Below are 18,873 nucleotides of genomic sequence, written 5' to 3'. Positions count from 1 at the left end.
CATAGTGCCATGGGTCATTTTTCTTCTTCACAGGTGTAATTGCGCCACCACTGATGAACAAGGCTAGAGTACTTGTATTTTAAAAATGCATTTTTGGCATTTTTAAAGGTGAAGTGTATTTAAAGGTGAAGTTTATTTAATTTTTTTAAGGAATGTCAAATGCTTAAAGAGTAAAAATAATCTATTCGTACATTAAAGTTTTAATTACTCCATAATATTCATTAAAAGTGCATTTAATTATGCGATATTATAAACAGAATTATTTCATAAAAATGTTAAATGTAGATAGAATTATGTACAATAATAATTATAATGTCGCTAGAAGAATAAGAATCGCATATTCAAACGATGATTAATAATAAAAAATAAGGAATCAACGAGCCATCCATGATCTATACACTTAAAATAATTGGCAAAATTAAAAGCCAAGGTACCCAGTATATATTATTTTCTTACGTATCTCACTAACGTTCTAGATGCATCATTAATGATTTTCCTGTTCGCAAATCTCTTCCATTTTTGAGATAAATTTCAGAAATGTTAAATGTAGATAGAATTATGTACAATAATAATTATAATGTCGCTAGAAGAATAAGAATCGCACATTCAAACAATGATTAATAATAAAAAATAAGGAATCAACGAGCCATCCATGATCTATACACTTAAAATAATTGGCAAAATTAAAAGACAAGGTACCCAGTATATATTATTTTCTTACGTATCTCACTAACGTTCTAGATGCATCATTAATGATTTTCCTGTTCGCAAATCTCTTCCATTTTTGAGATAAATTTCAGAAATGTTAAATGTAGATAGAATTATGCACAATAATAATTATAATGTCGCTAGAAGAATAAGAATCGCACATTCAAACGATGATTAATAATAAAAAATAAGGAATCAACGAGCCATCCATGATCTATACACTTAAAAGAATTGGCAAAATTAAAAGACAAGGTACCCAGTATATATTATTTTCTTACGTATCTCATTAAAGTTCTAGATGTATCATTATTGATTTTCCTGTTCACAAATCTCTTCCATTTTTGAGATAAATTTCAGAAATGTTAAATGTAGATAGAATTATGTACAATAATAATTATAATGTCGCTAGAAGAATAAGAATCGCACATTCAAACGATGATTAATAATAAAATTCTTATTCTTCTATATTATAAACAGAATTATTCATAAAAATGTTAAATGTAGATAGAATTATGTACAATAATAATTATAATGTCGCTAGAAGAAGAAGAATCGCACATTCAAACGATGATTAATAATAAAAAATAAAGAATCAACGAGCCATCCATGATCTATACACTTAAAATAATTGGCAAAATTAAAAGACAAGGTACCCAGTATATATTATTTTCTTACGTATCTCACTAACGTTCTAGATGCATCATTAATGATTTTCCTGTTCGCAAATCTCTTCCATTTTTGAGATAAATTTCAGAAATGTTAAATGTAGATAGAATTATGTACAATAATAATTATAATGTCGCTAGAAGAATAAGAATCGCACATTCAAACGATGATTAATAATAAAATTCTTATTCTTCTATATTATAAACAGAATTATTCATAAAAATGTTAAATGTAGATAGAATTATGTACAATAATAATTATAATGTCGCTAGAAGAAGAAGAATCGCACATTCAAACGATGATTAATAATAAAAAATAAAGAATCAACGAGCCATCCATGATCTATACACTTAAAATAATTGGCAAAATTAAAAGACAAGGTACCCAGTATATATTATTTTCTTACGTATCTCACTAACGTTCTAGATGCATCATTAATGATTTTCCTGTTCGCAAATCTCTTCCATTTTTGAGATAAATTTCAGAAATGTTAAATGTAGATAGAATTATGTACAATAATAATTATAATGTCGCTAGAAGAATAAGAATCGCACATTCAAACGATGATTAATAATAAAATTCTTATTCTTCTATATTATAAACAGAATTATTCATAAAAATGTTAAATGTAGATAGAATTATGTACAATAATAATTATAATGTCGCTAGAAGAAGAAGAATCGCACATTCAAACGATGATTAATAATAAAAAATAAAGAATCAACGAGCCATCCATGATCTATACACTTAAAATAATTGGCAAAATTAAAAGACAAGGTACCCAGTATATATTATTTTCTTACGTATCTCACTAACGTTCTAGATGCATCATTAATGATTTTCCTGTTCGCAAATCTCTTCCATTTTTGAGATAAATTTCAGAAATGTTAAATGTAGATAGAATTATGTACAATAATAATTATAATGTCGCTAGAAGAATAAGAATCGCACATTCAAACGATGATTAATAATAAAATTCTTATTCTTCTATATTATAAACAGAATTATTCATAAAAATGTTAAATGTAGATAGAATTATGTACAATAATAATTATAATGTCGCTAGAAGAAGAAGAATCGCACATTCAAACGATGATTAATAATAAAAAATAAAGAATCAACGAGCCATCCATGATCTATACACTTAAAATAATTGGCAAAATTAAAAGACAAGGTACCCAGTATATATTATTTTCTTACGTATCTCACTAACGTTCTAGATGCATCATTAATGATTTTCCTGTTCGCAAATCTCTTCCATTTTTGAGATAAATTTCAGAAATGTTAAATGTAGATAGAATTATGTACAATAATAATTATAATGTCGCTAGAAGAATAAGAATCGCACATTCAAACGATGATTAATAATAAAATTCTTATTCTTCTATATTATAAACAGAATTATTTATAAAAATGTTAAATGTAGATAGAATTATGTACAATAATAATTATAATGTCGCTAGAAGAAGAAGAATCGCACATTCAAACGATGATTAATAATAAAAAATAAAGAATCAACGAGCCATCCATGATCTATACACTTAAAATAATTGGCAAAATTAAAAGACAAGGTACCCAGTATATATTATTTTCTTACGTATCTCACTAACGTTCTAGATGCATCATTAATGATTTTCCTGTTCGCAAATCTCTTCCATTTTTGAGATAAATTTCAGAAATGTTAAATGTAGATAGAATTATGTACAATAATAATTATAATGTCGCTAGAAGAATAAGAATCGCACATTCAAACGATGATTAATAATAAAATTCTTATTCTTCTATATTATAAACAGAATTATTCATAAAAATGTTAAATGTAGATAGAATTATGTACAATAATAATTATAATGTCGCTAGAAGAATAAGAATCGCACATTCAAACGATGATTAATAATAAAAAATAAGGAATCAACGAGCCATCCATGATCTATACACTTAAAATAATTGGCAAAATTAAAAGACAAGGTACCCAGTATATATTATTTTCTTACGTATCTCACTAACGTTCTAGATGCATCATTAATGATTTTCCTGTTCGCAAATCTCTTCCATTTTTGAGATAAATTTCAGAAATGTTAAATGTAGATAGAATTATGTACAATAATAATTATAATGTCGCTAGAAGAATAAGAATCGCATATTCAAACGATGATTAATAATAAAATTCTTATTCTTCTATATTATAAACAGAATTATTCATAAAAATGTTAAATATAGATAGAATTATGTACAATAATAATTATAATGCCACTAGAAGAATAAGAATCGCACATTCAAACGATGATTAATAATAAAAAATAAGGAATCAACGAGCCATCCATGATCTATACACATAAAATAATTGGCAAAATTAAAAGACAAGGTACCCAGTATATATTATTTTCTTACGTATCTCATTAACGTTCTAGATGCATCATTATTGATTTTCCTGTTCACAAATCTCTTCCATTTTTGAGATAAATTTCAGAAGTATTATTCCACTGTACATTTTTTTTGAGGGAAAAAAACCTTGACAGAATTCTCCAGTCACAATCCAAAAATAAAATATCACCTCATCGATCTCCCCAATTTTTATTTCAAAGAAAATTCAATAACTCTTATTTATATCATCAAGAGTCACTTGTCCTTTTCATCATCATTTTCCAGAAACAGAGCAAGATAAAGCTTAGACCTCAGCAACAGGAGAGATTTTAACAATTTTCATTGCCAATTAATTCCGCCACTTTGAAAGTACAGCTAAACAATCATAATGCTCTACCATTACTGTGCAATTATAATTTAAATTAGCGCTTTCTTTTGTTTCAACATTGTATTTCATAAATGGGCTACTATATTGATACTATTTTAAAAGTGGTTGAAAGCGACCAGTATTAATTATTTTGATCATATCAAATAACTTTATCGAATTTCAGAAATGATTTTGAAATATTTTTCACGAGACACATTACGATTTCATTTCACATTGCGATTTTTGCAAAATTGTTTTTTATTAGTTTCCATGTTGTTTGACAGCTTGCGTAACCGATGTCTTGTATATATATCATGTATATATATAGAAATGTGTATATTCTCTTTCTCTTTTGTAAATAATCATATTAATTAATTATTAATTGCGAAGAAACCATGATTTTAATTCCTTCATGGGTTTTAAAAATTTGCCAAACATTTCTTTTTATGCACATGAAGGTTTTATTCGCTTTGTTGTAGTAGTACAATCCATGGGGCAATTAACAACAATTCAATATATATATATATATATATATATATATATATAGATTAGATATAGATATATCTTTTCTCTAATTTATCATCTTGAAGTTTCACTGAAGTGAGTAGTTTCACCAAACAGCGTGAAAAATAAATCCTGTCATTGTTGTAAAAAAAAATCTAAATTTGTATTTTCCGTCCTAGAGAGAAAATATGTAATTCTGCTTCGATCCACATAATTCAACTACTCCAATTTTCACTGTCACTATCTCTTTTGCAAAATATCTACTATATATCTATCTCTATAAATAATCTATTTATTATATTTCTATTTTCAGCAAATCGCAAGTAGTTTAATATCGTTGAGATTAGAGACTTTCCAAAAGCATTGCATATGTAAACATCGTTCCAATAATTGCAAAAATTAAACTTCGATTGATTGTCGTAATTTTCCAAACTGTCATGCTGATTTCTTTCTCGGCACTCATTAGAAATTTCAGTTGCAAAAATTTAGAGGCATTTGCATTTCCAAAGGTTGTTTCGGCTTTGTCGGCAATTTCGAACGATGCCTCTGAAACAGAAGCAGCGGAAATGAATATAGCCATGCACAATCCGAAGGTGGGTGTTAAAGAGCATATGTGGGTCATTACCTGAGGAATTGTGGTTGGAGGTTTGAGCACTGATGATAAAGATACGTATGTGCTAAGTGAAGTTATCGCCAAGAAAAGAAACACTAAAAGGGAGGATTCGTCATCGACGGAGGAGACAACTGATTTGGCAAACGTGTAAGATGAGAGAAGTCTTTCAGCATCTTCTGTTGTCATTTTTTTGCCAATACTTTTTATGAGTTTGATGAGATGCAGGCATACAAGAAAGTAGAATATTGCAAAAACACTCATTGGTAGATCATGACATATAGTGAAACAAAATGTAAATAATACTGATGTTATTCCACAGAAAAGTGGATTGGTAATATCTGATGTGACATTGGAATTATGAATCGAAACTGGTAACAAAAATGGTAATTCAGAGATTGTTGGTTTCAGAAGAATACAGCCAACGAAATGCAGTACATGCATAATGATACTGATTATTGCCAATATGTAGAAAAACTCATTTCTTGAATTTTGGCATTCTGGTATCTTATTCAATTTATTTGCAATTATTTCTAAATGTCCTATTTTTGAACATAGGATATACTTAAAAAGAGTAGTCAGAATACTTTGCACTGTATAAGCAAACTTTTGATCAAATTCCAAATGGTAGAAAGAAATTGTCATCAGTATTTTTGCCAAACTGACAAACATAGATATAATTATAATAAGAATTTTACAATTAAGTATATTTTTTACTGTAGGGAAGGGCAAAATACCGACGAACAAGAACGAACTCAAAGTAACTCTCAAAAAACATTTCATGACTTAAAACTTGTTGAGATTTTATAAAATGATTTGGTATATTTTCTTTTAAATTTATAAAGGTTATTAACTTTCAAATCAAATATTGATAAAATAAATACTTTTGATTCTTAATCTAGAAGTTATTATGCTTTGAGTTTTGAGATTTCAAGTTTTGTCCGAATCAGAAAATTTAACTTCTGTTTAAGTAAAGCACATCAATAAGTATTTATTCACATTGGTAATTCATTTTGATGATTAGCATTATTTACATAGATAGCAAATCGTTCAATTATAAATAGACACCATTTAAACAATATTAATAATCTTAACATCTTCCTTTAAATCGTCTCAACTAAATTAGCAAGTTAGAATAAAGAAATGAAATGTTATTTTCTATATGATCTCTTGGAATGGGAATTTTTAGCAAAAGTATTTCAAAAACTAATAGCCAAACTGTTAATTCTTTTGCAACATTGTTCTTAAACTGGACTATTGTAATAAACTAGACAACATACTCAGATAATGAGAGATTATTCCTTACTTCTGTTCATTGGCTGATTAATGAAAGACGTTGTAAGTGATTTACTGATGAACAATAATTTTTTTCAAAGAGCTGAATCATAAGGTATTTCATATTGTTAAAAATTTATCTAATTAAGTAGCGAAAATCCTCACGAATTTTTGTCTCATATTCACCAAAAGAAGTCTTATTATAATACATTATTTGCAGTTCGTATAATTTTTTTTTAATGTAATGCGATTTTTAGTAATATAAGATGAAGAACATGATTTACTTCGTCCGCAGATGACGCTCTGAAAAGTATCACTTTTAGAATAAGGATTAACTGACGAATTAACTTGTGAAATTTCAATATCAAATATAACGCAAGAAGAACTTCGATATGAGTATAAAATCAATTGCCACATCGATAGAATTTAATTTCTGTAATGCATTATAATACAAGAAAGTGATATTAAAACATCATATTTGCTCGATTTAACTACATGTTATTGATTTTTATTTCTTCCAGAATTTTCTAGAAAGGATTGCACCATAAGCTAAAAAGATGTATTTTTTTGTATATTTGAATTTACACAAAGATTTCGTACAAAATTTAGATTTCCAATAAAAATCGTAAATGCTTTAAAATATTGTATGGTTTGCAACACATAGTCTTTTTTTTTCTCACTAAAATATTGATTGCGATGTTGTTTAAACAGCAGTGCCCCTTGAATTTCATAGCGTTGTGTACAAATTTATAATAGCGCCCTAGAAAATTAAAAGTTATAAAAGACATTAAAGCATTAATTTTTGTTCACAATATATATATATATATATATATAAACATAATTTTTTGGCCGAAGTCAGAGAGGACACTTTGAATTTTTAAGTTCGTTTTATTTCCATGCCGGGAGGGGCATGATTATTTATGTACAAAAGGAGCGGACAAAGACACACAGCACGACCCAAGAGAAGATTAGCATAAAAGAGAGGGAAAATAATTTTCACTGCTTTTATACAATGAGATTTTGATAAGGATTTCTCTACATGCGTTTGCTTAGACAAGGGAAACACATAGATCTTTTAGAAAAATTTGTTTAAATCAGCAATTGTGTATCCCTTCAGTCGGAGCGTGGGAACCGCTGACGAAAGCATTTCTACAAATCTTCAGTTAATTAAATAGAAAAAGTGGAATGGGATCAGGAAATAAGAGAATATTTTAGAATGAATTTAATATGTGCTGAATTGAGCTAAAAATTAGGAAATTAACTAAATTTAAATTACATTTTAGAGACATTTAAATTATATATATTACATTTACATTACATTACATTCATTATATATATATATATATATATATATATATATATATATATATATATATATATATATATATATATATATATATATATATATATATATATATATATATATATATATATATATATATATATATATATATATATATAACTTATGCTAAACTTATTATGCATTAATATAACCTTATTAGAAAACTGAAGCAAAAGTAATAAACTCATTAAAACAGGGTGTGAGATTCGACTAAACGCTGGCATACTCAAGTAATTAACATTAAAGACTTCAGCTCAGTTCTAAATGCGTATTTTTTGCACATGTTGCACTTACAGAGTTGCACATGTTGCATGTTTTTTTATTGTTATCTACTTTAAGTCAGGATTTAATGATAAGTTGCAGTTTGGTAAAATTGGCAGTTTGGTAAAAGAGATAAAGCTTTTTTATATGGCAATGCATTTATTATTTACACCTTTTTTATATGAATTTTGTTTATGTGATTTCATTATTTGTAATTTTGGTTTTTCATTTAATTATTTTATTTGTATTTTTTATTCTTTGTATACTTATTCATACAGTAAAATTTAATACTGAACATAGATGGCGCAGTGTGCTCTGGATCATTTGTATATTTGGAATGCGAGGGAAGCGCACTAGAGCTTTTTGTTGTAAGCACTTCAACCTGAGAGTTGGTGTAAAACTGGTGCAAGCAGGCACCGCTCGCTCTTTTGTTAGCGGCAAAAAGAATTATTCGTTCGCTCTTTGTTAGCGGTTATTTCTACTTTTAAATGTATATATTATGCGTTTCCTTATATATGTGTGATCATCGTCCATGTGTGTTGTTATATGTGTGTTTGTGCGAAAATAAAGAAGAAAAAGACAAGAAAGCATCTTTCCTTGGATTAAACACACCCACCCAGCTACAAATTTTAAATATTTATATTTCATATGTGTGAAATGATTTCATTATATGTTAAAATGCATTTTTTTAAAAAATTGTGTTAAAAATCAAAATTTATTTAGTATTTTACGAAGTTTTTATTTTTAATATGTAGATTTATATATCAAATATTTCACAGAAAAATTCTGTTATCGTAAAGTATTAATTCCATTCTTTTTATATTTAATTATTGTTGATTTTGATGGAAAGGAAATATGCTTAGCTTATTTCACTCATGAGTTGATTTATGTGATAACTTCATCTTGACTAATGGGAAATTCAGCTGTGAGAGGACCCAATAATGTTTTCAAAATTTGAATGCTAGCGAAGACTTTCCTGGATAAAGATCATTATCTGAACATAGATAAATAAATTTGAGATTTTTGTTTCATATTATTTCTAGAAATTATTTAAATTGTAATAGCATTATCTTAGCTTCTAATATAATATTTATAAATCAGTAATAATTTAAATAACATAAAAAGGTATTTTTTTTTATTTAAATGCATATATTAATATAACATTTTTTTTTTTAAATTTGTAGTGAATTTTATGGTTAGTATAAGTATTAATTTCCAAACTATAATCTGTTTTGCCTTAGAAACTATTATAAACTTTCATGAAACAGGTAAATCACCAACTAAAATCCGTCCTTTAAAAACATTTGATTCCCTATTTACTTTTTATTATAAATTTATAGTTATAAAAATCCAAAATTATTATATGTGTCCCCATACTTAAGACTGGGTGATTGATTAGTGCTAGAAATGTGTCAACTCCACCAGAGAGAAATACAGTTGAGTTTTGTTTAAATTTATAAATTTGTTAAAAAGAAGTTGAGTTTTGTTTAAACTTATTAATTTTAAATAATTAAGATTTTTATTGTGTTTGTTTCAAAGTTATATAGTATTTTTATTCTTAATTAGTTAAAAATAAATTCTATATACACAAGCTTTCTCTAGTTCTTCTATTTCAAAGAACTATTTGTAATAGATCTTTATCTCGTATAAGTTATTTAAATCAGGCATATTCTAGATATTTGGAATTTTATGTATCTCACTTAAGAATATTTTTATGCAAGTGCTCATATTTTATTCTTGACGATTTGTACTTTGCTAAATAAATTTATTGAATATTTCTTTGCTGAAGTTAGTTCATAGAGTTCTCAAGTACTTGGAAAGTATCCAAAAAGACATAAAAATTTTAAAATCTGAGCAGACTAAAATTTATGATCAGATTACTGAAATTCTTATAAAAGACGAAAATGTTAGAAATATGTGTGCTTAAAACATCTATCTATAAAATTACCAGCTTGTATTAGCAGTATTTCTTTACCAATTGAAACTAATAGTAAGCTCATGGAATTAAACCTGCATTTTAGAGAAAATAAAAGTTTGACTGCTACTTCAGTAAGGGGAAAATATAAGTTACTTTGTCATTTTTAAGAGAGTTTTTTGATATTCCTTTCATTTAGAATTCTACTTGAAAAAAATTATTTGATCAGGTATCCATCATATATTATTTCAACTGGACTATTATTGAATTTATTTTAACGTACTTCATATTACAGTTTCTATCCTATAAAATATTAAAAATTTGAAGATTTAAAAACTGTTTCAAATATTATATTTTCTTTTGTTTTATTTCAGGTTTGTTATTTTTACGCTGCTACATTGTTAGCTCTCCTACTTAATAAATGCAAAAGAAGTTATTGTAAAAATGTTGCAGTTCAACATTATTGCTTTCGGAAGGAAAAGAAAAAAAAGCTGTGGAGGAACTATATAGTACAATTTCCGGTAAGCATTTTTAAAGTTATGAAAATATAATTTTAAATTAATTATACAATATGAACAGTAGTAAATAAAAAAAATGTATTATCAAAGATTTTTTCCACTGTATTTTCCTTATTTTAAGCCATGATTCAAGGGACCTTTACCACACATGATGACTGGTTCATTTTTGCAATTTGGTAGATTTATCATGTTTTTATATGATTCATTAATAAGTCATTTATTGGTAATACTATATTATTGCTGAAAAATTCCAAAAAAATGTAAGAATTACTTCCATTTGAGAAAATAATTCTTGCAATTTATCTTTGTTGAGAAATATTCTTTATTTAACTATAATGGAAGAGTTTTATGGAAGCAAAGTCAAAAGCATCAAAGAAATGGTTCTGCAGCGGCCAAACAGGCGATAAATGACTGTTTGTTTCGCCAACTGGCGATAAGCATCAATCATACCTTTGGAGATGAACTTTGCTCTCCAACGGATACGAGTGACTCACTTCCTGCCTTCGCCAGCTGGATTAGAACGTCTGTCTCCTGCTGGTCGATGGAATTACGGCCAATGTATCATATTCTATATTTGTTAATTTAATTTGTAATTAAAATTTATTTTTGTTATTTACATGGCTGGCAGTTTTCATTAAGTAAAAATGTTTTAATACTTTAATTTAAAGTAAATTTGCCACTGCGTGTTAAACCACGCACCAAAGTTCATTAGAGTAATGATGCCATGATGCTTTTTTTTATTCTTTTTAGTAATAACTTATTAAAACTTCATTGCTTGTATTTGTTTAAAATACTATATATGTACCATAAAAGTATGAACATACTATTTAAAATCCTATTTTAAATAATATATGCATGGCGAAAAATACTTTTAAAGTAACAGGGTAGGTTTCTAATATACATAACTAACTTTTCTATTTCTGTCTAAAAACACTTAAAATTTTTTTCCCATTTTTTTTTCTCATTTCTTTTTTTGTTAGTTAATTGCAGAATAATTTAAATGAGAGTTAGCGATTGATATTAACTCCTGAATAACCGAAACAAATTATGACATATTGAATCATTCCTTCAGCAAAATCTCTAAAAGTGAAGATGAAAAATCATGTGATATATACATGAATAAAAAATAAAGTGTTTATTTTTATAATATATTCTAGTATTTTGAAACTTAAGTTCTTTTTTCTTGTTTCCCTTTTTATAGTTATGTCAGCTTTAAAATACACTGATGCCCAAAGAGAATAGCTAGTGGAGAAATTTGGTGGCAACAACTTGTGACTGGGATAGATGTAGCATTACCAACAAAGTCTGAATGTGCAAAATGAATATTTATATTTGAGTAACTATGTTATATTGAAAGAATAAACAAATTTTATGTCTGTATAAGTGTTTTACTTCAATTTCCACACCTATGATTTTTTTAAAAAACAGAATTACTTTAAAATGTTCAAGTTTATAAACTGATAAAGGTAAATATTTTTCTTTAGTAGATAGTTTCAAGTTAATTTTTCTTTCTTTTCAAAAGAAATATATTTTTGAGGATGTTAATTGCTGCAATATCTTCTGCTACTCATTCTTTTCAATGTTTGGACCGTTTAATCATTCACATAATTAATATTTAAGAAGAGTTCAAATATTTTTGAATTAAAATACCTGTTTGGTGGGTGGAGTTATTATTTTTTTAAAAATAAATTTTATCACATTTTTTCCTGTTATATATTATAATTTTTAAGAACTTTAAAACCAAAATTGGTTGCATTTGAAATTTTGATTAAAAAATGAAATTTCAGAAATTAATACAATGGAACACTTGCATATAGTAATTATCTGAACTTGCCTATGATCTTATTCTAAACTATTTTTTTTAGAATTTTATTGTCTAATGCACTAAAATATTTTATACATTTAAATGGTTGGAATAGTATTTTACCAAACTGCAACTTAAAAAAATATAAATATGTGTTATAATTACTCTTACTCCAAGATTTTCAGGTATATTATAAAAAATAGGGAAAGGACTTATTACCTTTTATTTCTAATGCATTTACATTATTATATAATGCATCTTTAATGAAAGTTTGCCGCTTTTAATATATCTTAAAAAAGAGATTTACAAGCCTTATATTTAACATCCTAAAATAAGTAATATTTAGGCCATTAAATTATAGCTGTGAAATACAATGATGTAATGAGGTTTGGATAAAGTAAGAAAAATCACTTTGCCAGTTTCTTTATTACTGTCTGCAAGAGCAAACTTGGAGAACAATTTGAGTTACACTGCTTATTTTTAAGAAGTATCAGTATTTTTACTCCAGAATAATAGGGAAGGTGATGAAATTTTGGAAATATAGCTTTTATCTTATCTTTCAAGAATATAGATTATCGCCTTCTTTTATACTTTTTGAATAAAGCAAGTTTTCTTATACATCCAGTTTCTTTATACTTTTTGAATTCCTTGCAAGAGCTAGGAATTTAAATCTCAATTATAAATATGGAAAATAATATATATACGTACTATATTGTATAATATCAGGACACTATATTTAATAATGTGAAATTATATTGTATGATGATGGGAAATTACATTGTTTAATATAGAAAAAATGTATAATATTAGGAAACTATATTATATAATATTGGAACACGATTACTAAACTATTACTAAAATTTAAAGAAGAAATTAGGCAACATAAACTTATTTTTGTATTCCTTATCTTTGACCTTTACCCTAATCTGAATATGGAGTTTAATTTTTTCAGAGCCGTGTAACATTCTTCAAAAGAATTATCTTGTATTTTTGCACTCTTTCAAAAACAAATGTGGCGATTAACGCTCTTTTATTAAACGGACAAGGTGATTTTGAGGGCATCCCTAACATCTTGCAATTTTTTTCATGTTCCTATAATTGAAAAAAAAAAAAAAAAGAAAGAGAAAGTATTGATTTTTTTTAGTACTTTCCTCTGACATTTAATAATATCGTTTAACTTCTGAATATCTTGAATGCCGTGAATGTAGTCGTCATATATATTTCAAATATTTGATTTTTTTCCTCGTTTTTCTGAAACACTGCCGTCAAAAAGTAAATAGGTTGGGAATTTTAATTCTTTTTTCTTGATTTCAGTTTCCTTCTTTATGCAATGTACTTCCAGGCTGCTTCAAAGGAATATTTTCGTTTTTATTATTTATTACTTTTTTTTACGCCTTTATTCTCGAACGAAACAGCAGTTCGTTGTTTTCCTAAAATACAAATCAACATTCTTGTTTCTTTACGTTTTTTTTTATTTATTTTTTTATATTTTTTTTATTTTTATTGATTGATTGTGACGTATAATGAATGACACCTGTTTGAATGTGTCTAAGAAGTCGAAATTTGACACTCATGCTTATTCAAGATATTCGTTCTATTTTATGTAAAAGTTATAGTTATTTTTTCAGTCGAAATCAATCAGAATTACAATTCATATATGATAGATACGTCAAATATTTTGTTTTGCGCATTCCTTTCATTGGACAAAACCAAAATACATGATTTCCGATTATTATTTAATGTTTACATTTTTTTCTTTTTTGTAAAGTATGCTTGTTTTTAAATTTTGAATATTTTTTGCTGTAATTATAGGTAAAGTTCAACTTTAAAACTAAATAATGATGAAAATTATTGTTTTTTATTTTTTAGATCATGTAATGTTGTCTGTAATATAAATTGGTCTTGAAATATATGAACGCTTTTTTAGTGGGAATTTTGTTTTCTTATTGTAGTATATTGAATTTTTATTAAATCAGCGAACAAGAATTTCGACATATTATTTAAGTTATTACATAAGTTATGAAACAAACTTAAATTATTCAACATATTCTACAAGACATTAAGAAAATTGGCATTGAAAGATTTTTTTACTATATTTAAAAATTTATACGAACACGTTTTTTATTTAGCCAAAAATTTATAGGGTGAGTTGGAATTCAGTTTCTTTTCAGATCAAAATTCACACAATCGTTAAAGTTTAGATAAGAATTTATTAACTAAAAATATTTTGCTGATAATATGATTAATACCAAGCAAAGCAAAAAAACATTTTAACAGACAAAAGTTATTTGCAAACAATTACTCTAGTGAAACAATTGATTATCAAAGATAACGAGAAAAAAAATCAATTTACTAAACTGCTTTCTGTTACAAAATTATTCGATTGCTATTTCACTATGCAACTCGAAATGCAATTTAACTTTGTAAAACATAGGAATATTTGCATGCTTACAATCATTTGGAAATATGGAAGAATATAAAGTAAAAATATAATTTTAAAAAAAAGAAAACAGAAAAATTTTCAGTGTAATATTATGTATAATGATTTCTGAAAGTTACAAATGATTTCAATCATCTTTTATGAGTGTGTAACTTAAGTTCAATTTTATTGAACTTTTCATTTTAATGATAACTATGTATTTTATTAAAATTGACAAGCACGGTGAGTTTCAGTTAACCCTAAACAAGCTGAAATAGCTTCACCAAACTCTATTAGATACCATTACGAGTGCACATAATTAAAGGTATGAAAGATTGTTTAATGTCATCAAAATGTCTTCCAATTTATCATATTCGATTATATTTTTATATTTAAAATGCAAGAATGCGATCTTCGAAAACTAGAGAAATGTAAAGACTTAATAGAAAAATTTGAAGGTTTTATTTATATTCAAGTTTATTTGATGGAATTGAATTTTTTGACCAGGCAGCGGAATTGTTTTAATTATGTTATCATTTTGAAAACGTAATTCATTAAATTCCGTTTCCATGTTTTTTTACGATAAAAATTGTTTGTAGTACTATATGTACTATATGCAAGAACTAGTAAGTTATTTGAATATAAAGTTAAACATCATTGGTTTTAAATTCATTTTCCATTTTATTATCTTGCACAATAATTTTCACATTTAAGCAAATTCTAACTTCTATAAACCAGAAATATATGCTTGTCCGTCCACAATAAAGAGTTTAATTCTAATATTAAAAAAAAATACAAAGAAAAGGAAGAGAAAGAAATTTTTCGAACAGCCCGTACTGAGTTTCTTTCACAGAAATTGATGTATTGTTATGAACTTCTGTGTGTTTGAGTTTAAAATGAGGTTCGTGAGTATATTAAAGAATTATAAGCAATCAAAATTACGGGAATCATTTTTGAAAACCTGCAATCAAATTTTACACATCTACCACGCATTGAGTAAAGGCATATCTATGTCATCATCAGTTCCTGATGCTTCTGCCATGCGAGATTTATCTGGCATGGCGAATCTCACCATTTCCCATAATAGTTTCTGTCCGAATTTAAGACACTTGGTCGATTCGAGCGCCACCTTCAAGGAAGGGTCGAGCTCCGATAGAGGCGGCAGTGTTGAGACGACCATCGGAATGATTCGGTAATGTTTTTCTTCCAGACCGGATGCGAAAGCAACACGAAATATTTCCATGCACAACTCGCTTTCGATGAAGTTCCTGTATATAGTTACAAAATCGTTATACAGAATATCCATACATGTTCACGTTCCAATAGTTAGAATTTTTGTACATATATGTGACATAGGAATAATATAACATACATAAAAATACTTTATCATTTAAATAAACATTCTTTTTAAGAAGCTAAGAAGAACACGTTTCTTAATAAGCTTAAAAGAAGAAATTAAAAAAAAAAAAGAAACGCATGAAATGTTCTTGAACAAGGAAATTTTGAATTACTCAAACTGAGATAATTCGATCCGAATTTGATAATATGAAAGTGAATTTTTAAATTATAAATATCTAGCTACTTTCATTTATGTTACTTTTCAAATCAATTAATCATTCTTTAGCTGATCTCTCCTTATGAAATTAACCATTAATTTTTTAAGGAATTGAAATACGTCACTTAAATCCATTTTTTTTCGTAGCGCTGATTGGTCAGATCAAATACTTTAAAGGCACTTCTAATGAATGAATTTATTGTTTATTAAAATGGGATTTTATTTTCAGGCCGCAACAAATTTTAATCGTTTAGATGATTTATTAAATTTCATAGGGTAACTTTATTTCAAGAAATATATTATGCATATGATTTTTACAAAGAGTTGAACAATAATTTCATCATTTCAACACTTTTAGTATCAAATATATTTTTTTTAATCACACCATAAAAATAAAAAATTAAATTGCGGAACTTTGCTGAATTATTATATTTTAGGGGGAAAGAAATTCAACTTATGTAGCTAAACAGCTTCTTGCTCGTTATTTGCAATGGTAAAATAAAATAACACAAAGAATCAGAGGTGTCGCTCAGGATCTTGTTAACAGATCGCAGCGCCACACTCGCAAATCCCTAAAAGTACAAACTGAAATCATCTCATTTTCTTCTCAGCCTGGTTTTAAAACGAGAAGTGGTTAGTATATTATACGTTTTGTTTACTAATGGCATTTTAATATTTATTTCATATCTGCTTATTATTTTTTTGCATCGATTTGTTATTTTATTTCTATATTTTTTGTGGGTACTATTTTGCTTTTTTTTTTTTCCAGAAGCAAGATAAAATCACTGAAAATGAAAAATCCGCTTAGAAAAAAGAATAAAAAACCGTTCTATTTTTGAAAATCCTGAACGAGTATTCAGGATTCCTTAAGATTAGAGCAAGTATGTTTAAAAAGATATCATTTTTTAAAATTATATTTTAAAATATAGAAAAATTTGAAGTTAATTTGTAATAAGTGTTTCTCTTTTGCATAAAGAATGTATAACTTCCGCTTTTGGCATGGAATAGTTGTGCCATTTTAATTTTTGCTAATCATTACTACTTATATAATAATTACTTTTAATTTTCATCATACGGATTGATATTTTTGATGTTTTCATTTATTTTAATAAATTACTTATATGTGATTATTTTTGAATTGACAATCGAACACAAAAATAAGGTAAAAAAAAATAATAATAAATTCCATATTATCTATTGTTATTTTTCCCATGTTGAAACTAGTTATCTTCAATAAAATGTTCATTTTGTTTTCATAAGTTTCAAATTTTAAAGCTTGGTTTTAAGTTCGTATGAGTGCGTTTAGTTTTTAATTAATTATTAATTATTATAAATAATATAAATAAATTAAATAAATTTTTAGAATAATTTTCTTTTTAGTTTGGCATGTAAATTTCAAAGTTAGTCAATTAATTGTTATAAAGTTCTATCAATATTAAAATAACGTATTCCTAATGATTCACAAACGTATTTAACAAACTTATATAACGTATAGCGTATACCAAACCTATATATATATATATATATATATATATATATATATATATATTTAAAAAAAAGAATTAAAATCTCTTAGGTAAAAATTTATTTCAAATTTCAATCTTTCCAACATGAGAATAAGAAATAAAATTATTTAAAAATAAAATAGACAATTCGTCATATATTTTTTTAATAATATTATTTGAAATATTTTCAGAGACATTTACTGCTATATTAATTGTAATTTGTTCTCTTTAAAACATTTTCTGTGTGGAAAGTTAATTAAACAATATATTGATGTGACACACCTCAAGAAAATAAGTATGAAACTTGCAATCAGATAACGAAATTCCCAATTGTTAATTCTTTTGTTCTATCTTTACGTTTCTCAAAATTGATTTAAAAATCTTTTGCATTAGCAATTCAAGCATATACTAATAATTTTTTTTTGTTTTTGTTTTTGTAAATGAATCTTTTTTCCTCCATTTTTTATATTTATTGATGTAGTATTTTGATGTTTCTAAACTTTAATCGTTTTATACTGAATTAAATCGTAAAATAATATGCTGATTAATTTTTCATGATAGATTAACCTTTTAAAAGAAACCAAACGAATTAATTTGTGTTTCTTTGATGAATATAAAACTTAAATTATAATAATAAATCTCTTATCAGTTGAATTTTCAGACATTTTTCTCGTGTATTAATACTTATTGAAAAGACGTATTTATTCATAAAAATTAAGCTTGACAATTTTGAATGGATTCATAAAAATAAAATAAAAAATGAAGTTGCATAATTTGATTCTAATCAAAATTAATTTATTTCTAAAAGTACTAAGTCACTTACTTACAGCTGTTTTGAATTTGCATGTATCTGTCAATTGTTTAGAAAGCAAAGCAATTGAACCTGCTAAAATTGTTTGATTCAGTTAAGACTGACCGGAGATCATTCTATTATTGCTCTTCGATTTTCATTGCAACTTTTTTTATTGAAATTTTTTTTTATCTTCGTTTGACAAATCTATTTAATTAAACGCATGGACTTCACAAATTGGTTTTGCATTATAGAATTTATATTATGTAT

The 18,873-nt window shown here is 26.1% G+C and overlaps 1 protein-coding gene across 1 annotated transcript in view; it reads right to left on the bottom strand.

Annotated features, from left to right (window-relative positions):
* Positions 1-15,578: 15,578 nt before the first annotated feature.
* LOC129975027 (protein slit-like) overlaps positions 15,579-18,873 on the bottom strand; it is a 37,248-nt gene continuing 33,953 nt past the window's right edge. Inside the window, exon 12 of the mRNA XM_056087890.1 lies at positions 15,579-16,021. Within this exon, the coding sequence (XP_055943865.1) occupies positions 15,736-16,021 (286 nt within the window). The 3' untranslated portion in view covers positions 15,579-15,735. The remainder of the gene's footprint in view (positions 16,022-18,873) is intronic.

Source organism: Argiope bruennichi, chromosome 7 (assembly GCF_947563725.1).
Source record: "Argiope bruennichi chromosome 7, qqArgBrue1.1, whole genome shotgun sequence".
Classification (NCBI taxonomy): Eukaryota; Metazoa; Arthropoda; class Arachnida; order Araneae; family Araneidae; genus Argiope; species Argiope bruennichi.
This window is presented reverse-complemented; position numbering and strand designations above follow the sequence as displayed.